At 47.0% G+C, this 15529-nt stretch overlaps 1 protein-coding gene across 1 annotated transcript in view; it reads left to right on the top strand.

Annotated features, from left to right (window-relative positions):
* The window catches only part of Ankrd33b (ankyrin repeat domain 33B), a 75239-nt gene extending 61151 nt beyond the window's left edge, over nucleotides 1-14088 (top strand). Inside the window, exon 4 of the mRNA XM_027943880.3 lies at nucleotides 6383-14088. Within this exon, the coding sequence (XP_027799681.1) occupies nucleotides 6383-7233 (851 nt within the window). The 3' untranslated portion in view covers nucleotides 7234-14088. The remainder of the gene's footprint in view (nucleotides 1-6382) is intronic.
* Nucleotides 14089-15529: the final 1441 nt, after the last annotated feature.

The following is a 15529-nucleotide window of genomic DNA, read 5'->3' as shown; positions in this document are numbered from 1 at the left end:
TAGATGCCTGCCATCAGGGCATGTCGCTTAGGATTGTGTTGTTACTGTTATTAGGGAGTTTATGTTATTCATTAAGTGAATAAAAGAACAAGGCATATTTTTCTCTTTGAAAAAATATCCTGTGATGAGATCCTCAACTTACTAGGGTAGTAAGCATGTAACTCAGGGGTTTCTTAACCTTGGCATGATCTTGAGATTTGGGGCCAGATAAGTTCATGTGGTGGGGGCGGGGGGAGGTTCCGACAGCTGTAGGTTGTTCAGTGATGTCCCTGGCCTCTACCCTCTAGATGGCTGAAGTATCCCCAGTCATGACAGCCAGAAATGTCCCAGGCACTGCCAAACATCCTCTGCGGAGGCCGGGGGGTGGGGGGCGGGAACAGCAACTACTGATATAACTAGTAAGTGAGAAAGGATGAAAAAAGAGAAGATCTTTTCCTTCTTAGATATGTTTCTCCCTCCCAGCTGGTTCCACATTGTCTAAAATAAAGATGAGACCTTTTCCAGGGAGCATTCAAGCTGCCCCCTTAGGCTTTAGTTGGGAGTGGTCATTTGCTATTGTCACTACTAAGTTAGATTACAATTCTCAACTATTTTTATGTCTCTTATTTCCATTTAAACATATCCATATCAGGAGAACTTAAAGCATTGAAAGTTCCCAACAGCCTGAGCATTTCTTTTAGATCGACAGACCCTTCAACATGGAGTGAGTCTATGTATAGCTTAGGAAGGTTACCCAGGAGTTAACTGCAAAACAGTCATCCTGTGATAATTTGAAAAGTAAAGTGGGAAACTGTTACTACATATAAAAACATGCCTTTCTAAGTTCTTCAGAGGAGGTGATCTTCGTTTCCTGGATGTTTTTCTGCACCTTAGTTTCTGAGTTGCAGTTTATTTTCAATAGCAAACATTTCAGCTTATATGTGATGAATGATCAAATTGCATGAAACCCTCAACTGTTTAGATTTTCTCACCATCTGTAATGTACAGGTACAGATCAGCTTGGGTCTGCATGTGCAGTAGAACAAAAGAATGTTAGAAGTATCAGAAATTCTAATTTAAATAAAAAATATAACCGGATTCTGGAAACCTGATTCAGTGGGTCTTTGGGTTTGGCTTCCTAATACTGTTGTCTGTGCTGATGACAATCCCAAGGGAGGCAGCAGAACCTTGTTGATTCAGTGGAATATTAATGTCCCAGAGTGACAAGTCTATTTAAATCAGTGGCTCTGAGAAGCCGCATGGAGGACAGGATTTTTTTATGGAGATTGCCAGTTCCAGGTTGCTTTCGAGAGCTCCTGTTTGTACTGAAGTGCGGCGTAAAGCAAGGCTGCTGCCGCGGGAGGAGGAAAAATCAAAGGCCTGCATCTTGCACAATTCCAGGGAGCACACAGATTAAAAGGAAGATGAAGAGCCAGAAAAGACACCGTGTTCTTGCTCCACGGTCCTGCTCATCTCCGGCAAGCCCTGACTAGACTTCTGGTAAACCAGGGACTTATACTAAGACGTTGCTTTCTGTTTATGAGGAAAATGGGAATTTTTTGTGAACTGAGAATTTGCCACACTGGAGTTGTTTCACGTTATTAGAGAAAAATTAACTCAGGAAATTCATACCACACCCCTCCACCCCCAAATCAAACCCTGAGACCAGGACTTGGGGACAAGGAGATTTTTTCAAAGATTGCTTTGGGGAAGCAGCCTGGCAGGGTGCCGGTGGGGGGAGTGAGTTAGGAAGAGACAATGCTAATGCGGTGACTTCGGGCTCCTGAGCAGGTTGCTGGTGGGTGACTGGGACTCATTCCTGCTGGACCCTCTGAGAGATGAGCAGAATTCATCTGGGAGATACCCCAAGGGACAAGGACACTGGGGATTTATCTTCCAATTCTGGCCCCACATGGGGGCAGGGTACACCTTTCCCACCTGCCGTGCCATGGAGGTGGCTCCTCAGTCCCACTGGGCTGGACGGCAGGCTCTCCCCCGTGACCCTGCAATCCTGACTTGCTGCGCTGATTACATACCCGGTTCCCCAGACACAGGCTAGAGGTGGCCCAGCAGGAAGCTGGCAGGGCTGGCCCACCCTTGTGGTGTGTCACCTCCTGTGGCAGGAGGGCGGCCTGGGCTGGGCTGCCTAGGAAGGATGCCGTCAGGGTGGGGGCTGGTGGAGAAGAAAGAACGTGACTACTGCACCCACCGCCCACTGTCCTTGGGGGCCTGGCTGACTCCCAGGGGAAAGTGAACTGAGAGGGCGGGAACATGCATTTTTTCCCCTTTGGCACTAGTTTGGGATGTTTTCCACTGCAGTAGCAGAAGTCCTGGCTTGAGAGTGGATTCGAGAAAACAGGTCTTTTCCTCATATCTCACTAGGAGTTTTAAGGTTGGTGGTCACTGTCCAAAGCTGGTCTTGGTTCAGAGAAGACAACATGGACCTGATTTTCTTCTCCTATTCATCAATTCCCTTAGCTTCCTGCTTTGTCACCTCTTGATTCCAAGAGAGTCACCAGACCTCTGGTAGGAGACAGTGGTAACAGCAGCAAATTCACTTGTCCCTGTTCTCAGGAGGTGAATACCCCATAGGGCTCTGGCCAGCACCAGGTTGCTTGGATACAGGCAGCCGGACAAATGGGAAGCAGACTTCAGTCATTAGGTTAGACCGGTTCAGAGTCAGGGACGATATTGCCCCCCAGGTGACATTTGGTAACAGCTGGATACATTGCTGGTTGTCACAACTGGTGGAGTGCTACTGATATCTCTTGAGTAGTCACCAGAGATGCTGTTAGAAGTCCTTCACTGCACAGGACAGCCCTCACCACAAGCATGGCCAAAAATGCCAATAATGCTGAGGCTGGGCAGTCTTAGGCTAGACCATTATGATCCATTGCCTAGAACTGAGTATGTTGCTTTGAATAAAATAGAAGATGATTTTGTGCAGACCACTCTTAGCTGTCAGCAAGTTGGCAAGTGGACCCATTGGCAAGAGCCCACCCTTGGTCCACAGGTTTGAGTACTGTTGGGTAGGAGGCAAGGATGCTGGTGGTGTCAGGGGAGAAGATGGACACAGTGGCATTTTGGAAGTTCTCTATATCCGTTTAAAGGTATTCAAGTAAAATGTTAATCATCAGTACAGTTGATCTTCCCATGTCCTGGGTTCTGTTCCATGGATTCAGGCAACTACAGATATAAAATATCTCTAAAAAATGCATTTGTATGGAACCGGTACAGACCTGTTACCTTGTCACTGGTCACTAGACAATACAGCCTAGCAACTGTTTACACAGCATTTACCTTGCCTTAGGTTTTGTAAGTAATCTAGAAATGGTTTGGTGTCTATGGAAGTGCATGGGTTATATGCAAAGATCATGCCATTTTCTACAAGGGACTTGAGCATCCTTGGAATTTGGTGTCCATGGGGGTCTTGGAAGCAATCCCCTGTGGACACTGAAGGGTAACTGTGCTTGTCATTCATAATTTACCTGCTATGTCCTGGCCATCAATGTCACCCTTAGCAGTGGTTTCTTAGGAAGTGAATCCCTAATTAAGCACCACTCAGATCCTAGAACTGCATGGCAGTCACAATGGCTCTTGTTCTTTGGGGTGTTTGTATTTTCTGAGCATTTTGAAAAGGTGGGGAACAACAGGAAGAAGGACGCTGCGCTCTGGACAGCTGTTCCTTTCGTTTTCCATTAGCATTTGAAAAATGTCTCTTTCACGCAGTGTTCATTAAGATTTTAATTTTGCAGTTTGTTCCTTTTTTAAGTGACATGCAATTAATTAAGGTTTAATGTGTCATCTATTTTCTGCAATGACATTTTTACTGCCCCCTTTTCATTTTAGTCAGTTTATAAATTGTACTCTAACTAATGAGTTCTCCTGATTTCTGGTTCCAAATAATTACCACTCTTGTAAGATGGCTATTCTTTAATGTGTCACAGAATTAAGACCATTAGCAGGTGAGCTCAGGTGAGCCAGGTCTGCCTGGCTCTGAGGCCACTGTGGGCTGGCAGGGCAGGGAAGTGGCAGCGCCCCCCGCCTCTCTCAGCTCAGCACGTATTGATCAGCCACCGCATGTCAACACCTGGGTCTGTGTGGGATATAAATGAAGCTGCCTCTGCCAGGCCTGTCTCCAGGGAGCTCACAGACTAGATAATTGCCCTAGTTTTTCACATTGCTTTGCCAGTAGAGATATGACTAATGGGACTTGAAATCCTGAATGATTTCTAACTGTATGTGGAGCTGAGTTTGGACCAAGATTAACAGCAACTTTGTAATAATTTCTACATTGCCAAGTTGAAATTTATGCAGAGTTCACCAGGATGATTTGGAGTTTAATGTTGGAATGTTTGTATGTGGGGGGGGGGGGGTAGTGGGTAGAACGGAGAGACATTCAGGAAGACGTTGGGGATACATCATTAAAGATTCTCTAGACAATCAGAACTGATAGGGTGCATAAATTAAGAGATTTATTTTAAGGAATTGGCTCATGCAGTTGTGGGGGTTGGTAAGTCTAAAATTTGTAGACTAGGCCCACAGGTAGGAGATAATACTGAAGTCTAGAGGCAGAACTTTTTCTTTTATTCCATGTTTTTTTGTTGGTGCATTATAATTTTTTATGTTTTATTTATTCTACTTAGTTATACATGACAGCAGAATGTATTTCAATTCATTGTACACAATGGAGCATAACTTTTCAATTCTCAGGTTGTACACGATGTAGAGTTGTACCATTCGTGCCATTATACATGTATCTAGGGTAATGATGTCTGTCTCATTCCACCATCTTTCCTGCCCCACGCCCCCTTCCCTCCCCCACCCTCCTCTTTGCCCAATCCAAAGTTCCTCCATTCTTCCCATGCCCCCCACCCCCACCATTATGGATCAGCACCCACTAATCCGAGAAAACATTCTGCCTTTGGTTTTATGGGACTGGCTTACTTTATGTAGCATGATATTCTCCAGCTCTATCCATTTACGTGCAAATGCCATAATTTTATTCTTTTTTAATGCTGAGAAATAGTCCATTGTGTATACATACCAGTCTCTTTATCCATTCATCTAGGTTGGTTTCACAGACAAGCTATTGTGAATTGAGCTGCTATAAACATTGATGTGGCTGCATCACTGTAGTATGATGTATTATAATTATATATAACGATGGGATTTGCTGTTGCATATTCATATATGAATGCAACAAGAACTTTTTCTTCTCTAGGAAATTTGAGTCTTTGCTCTTAAGGCAGTCAATGATTGGATGAGGCCCAGCCACTTCTTTGGGGTTGATCTCCTTGACTTAAAGTTAACTGATTAGAAGGTGTTAGCCAAAGCTACAAGATCCCTTCAGGCCACACCTAGATTAGTGTTTGATTAAAGCACTGGATGTTCTAGTGTAGCCAAGCTGACACAGAGTACTGACCATCACACCTGCCTGCTGGCTGGTTGTTAGCACACAGAGCTGAGTGCAGGGGACCCAAGGCGCTCCCTGGAGCTCTCTACTCCATGGAGCTTGCCAGCTTTGCAGCCCAGGCAGGCCCCCAGCCACTGTGACCATCATTCATTCTGTCATGAACCTTTGTTACAGGCATGCCTCCCACCTGCCAGGATTAGATGTGTTGCAGAAGAAAAATGCATAAGTTATGGCCTCTGTTTTGGAATAGCCCACCGTCTGGTCTATAGGAATATGGGCTGCAGTCCCCCAGCCGGTTAACTACTCAGTGGGAGAGGTGAAGGACCACCATTTCCCACAAAACGGAACCCACAGAAGCTCTCCAAGTGACAGGACAGAAGAGATGGCACCAAGTGCCTTGCAAGTGACTGTTACCATTAGCATTTAGAGCACTCCAGCTGCATCATCAAGTGATCTCGAGACATCTTTGTTGTCTAGTCATATCTCCTTTGGCAGAGAGCTAAAGTGCCAAATCTTCTTTCTTTCTTTTGGGTACCAGGGATTGAACTCAGAGGCACTCAACCACTGAGCCACATCCCCAGCCCTATTGTGTATTTTATTTAGAGACAGGGGCTCACTGACTTGCTTAGTGCCTTGCTATTGCTGAGGCTGGCTTTGAACTTGCAATCAATCCTCCTGCCTCAACCTCCCGAGCTGCTGAGATTCAGGAGAGGAGCCACTGCACCCGGCTAGAATTTTATTTCTTAAAAAAAAAAAAAATCATGATTTAGATTTAGACAATTTTTTATTTAGAAAAGAGAGAAACATCAAATGATGCATGAGAAACCTTTTCTTGTTGCAGTGGTAAATACAGTAGGTCACTGTCACATGCAGGTGGCAGTGGTCTAGGATAGAGCTTGTTATTAGGTTTGGGAAAGTTTACCTTTGTTCCATTCTTTGCCTGTGAGTTGCTGCTGCAGCCACCCATTTGTGCTTCTTATTTTTCAGGGGCTGATGTACACGCCCGGGACAGCCGCCGTGGGATGTCACCCCAGGAGTGGGCTGCTTACACAGGCAGGGTGGAGGCCGTCCGACTCATGCAGAGGCTGCTGGAGCGACCCTGCCCTGAACAGTTTGGGGAGAAGTACAGGCCAGAGTTGCCGCTGACCCCGGAGGCGGTTCTGAAGCCTGCAGCCTCCAAAAACTGCTTGCAGAGGCTCGCTGAATTCGTGCGGTCCGCACTGACCTCGCGCTCAGGCCGGGGCCTGGAGGATGGGGGCGTCCTTGACCACATGGTCAGGATGACCACAAGCCTTTATAGTCCCGCTGTGGCCATCGTCTGCCAAACTGTGTGCCCTGAGGACCCTCCCTGTGTTGGAAAAAGGCGGCTGGCAGTGCAGGAAATCCTGGCTGCTAAGGGGGACCAGGGCACCCTTGCCCAAGAGAGGGACGAGGCAGAAGGCGCTGAACAGCAATTTCGGACTTCTGAAGTGGTGGGGGGCTCCGGAGAGGAGGCTCCGAGACTCAGTCCCCCGTCTCCCTACCTGCCAGGGGCCCAGGGGTCAGCCTCTGCCCGGCGGAAGGCCAGCCTCCTGCCCCTGCAGCTCCTGCGCCGGAGCAGTGTGCGGCCAGGTGTGGTGGTCCCCAGGGTCCGCATCAGCAAGGCGCCTGCGCCCACCTTCCAGCCAGAGCGCATAGGCCGCAAGGGCAGCGCCAAGGACAGCACCCACCTGCAGATCCCCAAGTGGCGGTACAAGGAGGCCAAGGAAGAAAAGAAGAAGGCAGAAGAGGCCGAGAGGAAGCGCCAGGAGGAAGCCCAGAAGGAAAAGCGGGCGCCGCGCTGGAGGAAAAGGACGTGAAGGGGTTGGAGGGCCTGTGTGGGGCCAGCGCTGCGCTGCGGGGGCGCAGAGCCCCAGCGGGAGAAGGGCGGGGGCGCGACCTTGGAAAAGGTGGAGAAGCGCAGGGGAGGCTGCCCGCGGCTGGGCGCTCAGAGGTGCGCCAGGCTCCTGCAGTGCGCTCCTCCAGCGCTGCGCCGCCTTCTGGGATCCCAGGAAGTGGTCAAGTGTTCCCAAGAGGGAGCTGGGAACAGCACGTATTGATTTGCCTAACCCTCCTTCCTCTAGCAATCAATACACCTAGCGGGCAACACACCTAATGTCTCCCTTTAGAGAACCTCGATTAAGAATTTTTAAAAACCAATTTATCAAAGGGTGGGTTTTTTTTTTTTTTTTTTGCATAATTTTGTACTTTTAATCATCATTTACCAATCTGCAGCATTTTACAGGTGATGGGACTGTTTGTATTTAAGGCAGTTTTAATATATGAGTCTGAAGACCCCTGGTTTAAAATACTGTATCTAGCAATAAACATTTGTGAGAGCTGTATGAATTCACACAATTCAGTGGATTCTCCCTCTTTTTGCCATTGGTTTTGGCTTTGCTTTTCCATCTCATTGTGGGTGCGCTTTGGCACTAGATTTTCCTATTTGATTAACTGATGCTGAATATTTGTTTTTATTTGATGGAGGCATTGACTTTTACAGCAAAATGATCAAATGAAATAGTTCAGATTTCAGTGTCTTATTTTAAAACTCTCTTGTTCATACAGTTATAATAATGAAAATCATTGTCGAATTATTAGGAAACAATGCATTAACTGCATTTCTTGCTAGACTCATTTTAAACAGGGGCTTTGGATAAACTGCCTAGGAAATCTTTTATTGGAAATAAGAGAAAAATTGTCTTTTAATAAGTGGGGTGAGCTTAGCAAATGATTACTGGAAATACAAAATTAAGTCATACGTGCTCTTAGATAAGTCAAATCTGTATATCCTTAAAATATAAAAATGCACGAAAGATAGGATCCCAGAGGGATGGAACTGCTGAAGGGGGCAGGAGGGTGATTTTTAGGAACAGGAGGCTAGAACTGAGTTTTAAGCAAGCTTGTTTTGGGCAAATTTCTAGGAGTATTTGGCATTTTCAGGGCAGCCCTCTCATCCAGGCTCAAGTGGAGTTTACTTTTATTTCTCCTGTGATGATTGTCCCTGATCTTCAGCACGTCCTTATGCCAACTGTGTAAGATGTCCAGGATGTGGGGACTTTGGCAGGACGCCGATGTGAGTTGCCTGGGCCCTGAGCTCTCAGGGGGAGTTTTCTGTTTATGCTTTTATCTCCAAAGACTGAGAAATTCTTACTGGATCTTAGAGTATCTGTTACACATGCACTTTATTTAAATATTTAATTGAAATACTGGGAACCATGGATTTAAAAACTATCATAGACTGTTTGGAAGCTCTTTACTATAACCCTGGATACGTGCTATCTGTCTCGTGATGCAGGCAGTGAGTGGCTCTGGGTTCTCCTTGTGACTTCCCATCAGCACCTTCGGGATGTTGAGCAATCAGGGATCTCACACTAGCCCTTCCCCACTTATCAGATCATAAGGTTGTGTCCAGGCTGATGGAGAGACTGGTGAGATAAAAATACCGTGTTTCAGAATCAGATTTTAGCATGTTTCTCCTTAATCCCAGAAAGACATCAAGATGAATGCCACAGAATCCTGGACCCACCTTTAGAACTACGCATATTAGTTGGTTGTGGAGCACCCCTGTGGCTTGGAAGTTGGATTTGACCACATCTCCTTGACCTCAGTTATCTTTGGAGGTTGTCTTTTCTGGGTCCCTGGCATTGTGGCATCTCCATGCCATGTCTATGGAATCCACAGCTTCACCTAGCTTGCCACAAGCTCCTCCCTCATCAGCTGAGCGCCCAGCCAGGCAGTGCCAAATGGCCTCTAATCCGTGGCTTTCAACACTGGGTGCCCTGAGGACCACCAGGCAGTTTGTCAACATTTCCTGCCTTTACCCCTACTGCAGAGGCTGGCACTGTGTTGGTCTGGGGAAGAAGAACCCCAGTGTTTGAGTTCCCAGGAGAGTACACTGCAGCTTGTGTTGAGAACTGCAGCTTCTCCTCTCACTTGGGGGTTGCTCTTCCTGGACACCCATCCTGAGCTCCCACAGAAGGCTCTAACTTTGTAAGAATGTCAAATTATCTTTGGAACAGCCAGTGTTAGCTGATCCGGCATCTGCCTGCCACTGCATTGCCAAGTAGTCCTGCTTCTAACCACCCTGGGACCTGTGCACTGGGAATGGTATGGAGCCCCGCACCCCGTCAAGCCGTGTCTCTGCTCTACCTGATCAGTACACATTCCTGGTCCCACGGGCCCCCTACCTCACACGACCCATTGTCAGAGTCCAGTGATGGGTGGACTGTCAACAGCGTGACAGGTGATCTCTTCAGTTTCTGTTCTGGGGCCTCCTCTCCTGTTTGTTCCAGCCTTGACCAGCTGCACAGGACGCACCTGACCAGCATGGGGCTTGGCCAGCAAGACTGCTGGTGTCCACAGGACAGCTCCAGAGATACATGTGTTTAGAAAGTCTACCAGGCCAGGAAACTGGGGTCAGCCCAGCAGTTTCTTTGGCAGACTTGAAGGTGAACCCACCACGTTCCCTGTTCCATGGGAGTGGCCATGACCTGGTGGGCTTCGTGAAGTAAGAATGATAGATGCGTGGGGGAGCTGACTGGCAGGAGGGGAGCTGAGGTGTACCCCCAGACAGAAGAACTTGTCTGTGAAGCCCAAAGGACTCAAGTGCAGGAAGTGTCCGTGCAGAGCCTGGTGCAAACTCTCACCAGTCCCTCTCTCCAGAATCAAATCACTGTGGGCTGCCTGGGGAGGCCCTCTCTGGGGTGTCCTTGGGTGGGGTCCAGGTGGCTTCTGGACCAGGTGCCCAGCACTTGTCACTGTGGCTGTGTGGAAGCATATTTGCCAGCAGAGTTTTCCTTCAAGGACAATGTCTCTCCCCTCTTTCCTCTCTCTAAGGAGGAGGCTTTTGCTCTCGTTTTCTCGGCCTCTTTGGAGTGGGCTACAGGACAGCCAGTGGACACTGTGCCCAGGCTTGGGCAGGTGGTGCAGGAGGTCAGGAAGAGAAGTCTGGATGCTTCTCAGCAGGTGGCCTTTGGAGTCTCTCAATTTGGGGATCTGTGGGAGCACAAGGACAGATATCCTCAAGTGGGACCCTTCTGCCCAGGCTTGAAAGTGTCACTGCGAGAAGGGTGGGGGAGGCAGGTGGGGGCAGCAGCTGGGCTGGTGATTAGCTCCACCGAGAGAGTGAGTAAGCCAGGTCACCTTGAGGAGGCTTGTGGGGCTCAGTGAGCCAGTCCCTTCTTAGGCAACATTGTTAGGGTGACCTTCTCTGGGTATGGGATTCGCAGAGAAGACATGATCGTCTGGTCCCTGAGGCGGAGAGAAACCGCCCCTGGTCTCCCTGACAGTCCAACTGGCATCATTTGTGTGTGTTTTTACTGCTTTGAGCAGCGGCACCTCGTCACTGAGGCTCCGCCCTCCATTTATCATCAGGTGCTGATGGGCGAGGACCCTCCACAGTGTCCCCTCCAGCTTCCACACTCCTTCCCTGAAGTCCTCTTTACCTTCTCTTTAGCTCCCCTTCCTTTTCTTTCTTGGCCTGTTTTCTTCTCCCAGTTTGGTTAAACTCCTTGCTCATCTTTGGCACCAGCTGTCCTGAAGTCTAAAAAAATCAGAACAGGGGTTCCTGAGACGCATTATGGTGGCCCTGCTGCACTGTCAGGTCAGGACCTCTGAGTCCCCAGGGACGAGTGAGCAGCAGACCCCGCCACTCCTGCGCTGGGCTCCCGCCTCAGCACCCAACCCCTCCCGCTTTTAGGAAGGGTGGCCTGGTCTGCTCTCCTGACATGGGACAGCACAGAGGGCGCAGGCTTGGGGCCTCTGCTTGCACCCAGGGTGTTTATTAACTGTAAATAGCGAATTTCAAGTTGACAGGTATCTTCTCAGGGATTTATATATAAATATAGTTAGGAGAACGGTGAAGTATATTTTAATACGTTTTAGAGCTTGAGTAAATTATGATTAAACTGGACAGAAGAAATATTTCGAAAACATTGTTAATGCTGCTGATTTTAAGTGAGGTTTCTGGAACTTACCCCTCGGCAGAGATTTCCTTGGTTACTGGAGATTGGGGGACCCTGGCAGAGGAATTGGCTGTGGGGTGGCTGTGAAGTCGCTTCTGTGTGAGAAGAGGTGGCTACTTGACAACGCTGATGGGCCCTTCATGACTTCTACCTCTAGAGCTGGCTACGCCAGGTCTGACGCTGCAGGTACACAGTGATGCTGATGCGGTTTTTCCATTTGCTGTGTGCTTAAGCGTCCCGCAGTCGGCCCAGCACCAGCCTACCAAGAAGGAGCAGGGAGAGTCGGAGCTGCTCCTCTCTGCTTGCTGTAGAGAAGTGCCCACGTCACATCATGGACATCCTGGGAATCACGGACATCATGGTGCAGCCTCTCGGGCTACCCTAGCAGATTCCCAGCAGCGCTAGATACCTCAGAATTGCAAGGCCATCACCACCTCCACGTTGGGCACTCCTGAGATGACAGCTCATTCCGTGGCTCAGGAGAGTTTGTGACGTGGGCTGGAAAATGGGATTTGTGATGCCTCTGTCCGTTCCTTCCCAGCTGTCAGCAGGAACCAGACCTCTGGAGTAGAGGCTACTGTGGGTGAGACAGAGGCCCAGAAGGGGCCCAGATCTCAGGCCCCTTGATGGAAAGACTACCGTCTCAGACAGTTGGGAAGCCACAGGACGCCCAAGTTCCATGAAGAAATGGCTCCTGGAGAGTAAAGGAGTGAGCCCAAAGCAGGAGAGGGTAGGAAGTGCCCTGCACGCTCCCCCTGTCCACACTACCTAAAGCCAGAAGACCCTTTTTGTGTAATTTGCCTTGACCTAAGTTTGCCCTGGGGAGTGGGTTACACCCTGATGCGAGTCTCCAGGTGTACTACAGGGTCGGGCTGGCTCCTTGTTAACACTACGCTTGCTTCCCACTCGGGTCAGAGTGGTCAGGCACTACTGTGCACTCCCAGCACAGTTGGTCTGTTATGTGATGAAGTGCTTTTTCTTTACAGTACTTGGGAAGTCACCTATCTTCCACGTGTTTGCTCAGGGTCTCGGTCTTGCACAGGGGGTAGCTGTTTGAATTCTGGACCCTGCTGCCTCGTTCTTGGTTTGCTGCCCACCAGAAGCACACAAGCCCCCCACTTTGAGCCAGGCAGTCACCTGGAGGGCCTCCGTCTTCTAGGGAAAGAAAGGATGGAACATTGATCCTGTTCTTATTAAGATTCATAGGAAACAGAAAGTATCGATCGCGATAGATCCTTACAACAAGCCAGTCACGGTTATTGAGACACGTGGAACTGTCACAACGGATGACATTAGCCACAAAGAACTTAGAACAAACCTAGCTCTGCCTAAAATGCTGATTGTTCAAGTTCCCACCTCTGGACGCATTTAGAACTTGTTTTATGCACCTATATAATAACTCTTGAGTCAGCGAGTCATTTCTGTGCCCTTGGGTTCACATTTCTTCATTAAGATTTTAAATAAGTGGCTAAAAAATGCCTCTGATTTTTTTTTTTTAATTTAAAGAAACGGGAGAAAACAAAACAAAACAACTACCTGCATTGATTGGACTGATTTTCAAGGACATTGAATGCCAGTGCTCACACTCAGTTTCCTCACTCTGTCTGCAATAAGACTTCTGTGCGAAGTGCACCCCTGTTGTGTGCCAGCAAGCACAGTGTGTGATAGGTGACTGTGTGCAGAGGTGACCAGGCACACACACGTGCACACACACCAGGTACACACAGATGACCTCAAGGGAGACCAGATTGCCTGGAAAGGTGACAGTGGCTCCCAGGGAGTGTCTAGGTGACCCACTTGGTCAGAAGAATCATAAACCTGAGGGCTCCCTGGGAGTCCAGGTAACGTGTCTCTTTTTGAAAGATGACCCAGGCAGTTTGAACAGAGCCACTTTGGCCGGGTCTGTGAGATCTCTCTGCCTTGATCAAGGCACCTGACCATCCATTACGAGTTCTAGAAGCTGGTTTGGAACCATATAACTATGGTTACACTCAATGGGAACCAAGTGCATGATACCACACTCCCAGGAATGGTACCCAGCAATCCCAGGAACCCTCAGTGGATTCAGACTCTTGGTTTGAATCAGATTCTTCATTCAAATGAAGTGTTAGAGCTAATCTTACTGGGATTTTCTTTGCTCAGATGACAGATGGCGTTTACTGGATGTCCCAGGATCTGTGTTTTTAAGCAATGGTGTCTTTGTGATAGGTTAGGAATGGAACAGACTTTTGCACAGGGTGCGGGGTTTCAAATTTTGTCATTTTGGTATAAACGGGTCTTAGAACCTGTTTTCTGAATGTAAAGCTATTTTGTTTATCATTTCTATAAACCCAGACTTGATACTGTAAAGCTATTGAATATGGATATAATTATATACATTTCAGAGTGTTTTATTTTAAGGTGAGAGTTTTGTTACAGTTTATAAGAGATATTTTCCTATTTAGATCTCAGGGCTATCTTGGGACCTTCAGATAAATGTGACCCCCCTCCCCAGCAGCTTCAATTATTGATATTCAAAAGGTTCATGATTTTTAAGTTAAATGTGATATTTTCAGCAGAAAGAATGTTTTTTCCTTTTTAACTTATGACAAATTCTATTGAATATTTTAAGTCTAGAAAAAAGATGTGGTAGTGTAAAAACATGGGGAAATTGTGGCAAAAGAATTAAAACCACTTGCAAAATAAACATTCTCGTGACATTTGAATAAACTTGTGTGTATAAATTACAAAAGAAATATATATGGTATATTTCAGGTGATATTTTAATTGAATCAGATTTGTACTTTCTTATTTCCACACTCTTTCACTTAATTTTTCCAAGGTAAGTATTTGAAATATGTCAATTCCCCATGAATACTTTCTCATACAGTGAAATGATGGAGAATTGAGATGGTATTTCTCAGACGCTTCCATAGGCAGGAATTCACATCACACACAGAAGCAAAATAGAGCTTCCTTTTACCTAAATGGTATGCTGGATGTGTTTGGGGGAACCTTTTAAAATAATTTAAAAAGTATTTTATTAACTTTTTTTTAAGAGAGAGAGAGAATTTTAATATTTATTTTTTAGTTCTCGGCGGACACAAGATCTTTGTTTGTATGTGGTGCTGAGGATTGAACCCAGGCCGCACGCATGCCAGGCGAGTGCGCTACCACTTGAGCCACATCCCCAGCCCAAACTTTTTGGGGAGTGGGTACCAGGGATTGAATCCAGGGGTGCTTAACAACTGATCCACAGCCCCAGCCTTTTTGATATTTTATTTAGACACAGGGTTTTGTAGAGTTGCTTAGGGCTTTGCTAAATTACTGAGGCTGGCTTTGAACTTGTGATGCTCCTGCTTCAGCCTCCGAAGCTACTGGGATTACAGGCATCCACCAACATGCCTGGCCTTTTATCTACTTTTTTTTTTTCAATAATTTTACTAAACCCAGGGATGCTTTACCACTGAGTTATATCCCTGGTCCTTTTTACTTTTTTTTTTTTGTTTTGAGACAGGATTGCACTAAGTTGCTTAGCTGCTGAGGCCGGACTCAAACTCGCAATCCCCCTGCTGTAGCCTCACAGGTCCCTGGGATTATAGGCATGTGCCACCACACCCAGCTGGAACCAAGTTTTTAATGTGCTCTTCCCGCTCTTGTATAAACAAGATCCCACTGGACGAGCAGTTTTGTTCACTGTCTGTATTTTGGGAGAACATTTACATCCCTTTCATTCAATTTCCACATAGTATTCCCCAGGAGAGGTGAAACATAAATGTTCTTGTTTTTTACCGTTTATAAATAAGGAAGGTCCCCGTACCTATTTATTTGTACACACAAATGAGTGTTTTTAAAAGAGCAGAGTGTAGAAGCAAAATTTGCCAGGTAAAGGAATTATGCATGTTAATTTCTATAGTGACATTACATGGCTCTTTGCACAGGCTCGGCCTTGCACTCAGCCACCAGCAGGGGGCAAGAGGGCCTCCCCCCTTGCAGCACTAAGTTTGCAAATCCAGTGGTGAATTAAGGCATCTCATTGCCTTAATTTTCATTTCCCCAGTTATTGGTGAGGTTGAGTATCTTTGCATGTTTCTCCAACAATTTTTATTTTCTGTTTCATAAATTCCTTATTTACATTTGTTCTTCATTTTTAATTTTTTTAAATTTTACA

The sequence above is a fragment of the Marmota flaviventris genome, chromosome 5 (assembly GCF_047511675.1).
Source record: "Marmota flaviventris isolate mMarFla1 chromosome 5, mMarFla1.hap1, whole genome shotgun sequence".
Taxonomy (NCBI): Eukaryota; Metazoa; Chordata; class Mammalia; order Rodentia; family Sciuridae; genus Marmota; species Marmota flaviventris.
This window is presented reverse-complemented; position numbering and strand designations above follow the sequence as displayed.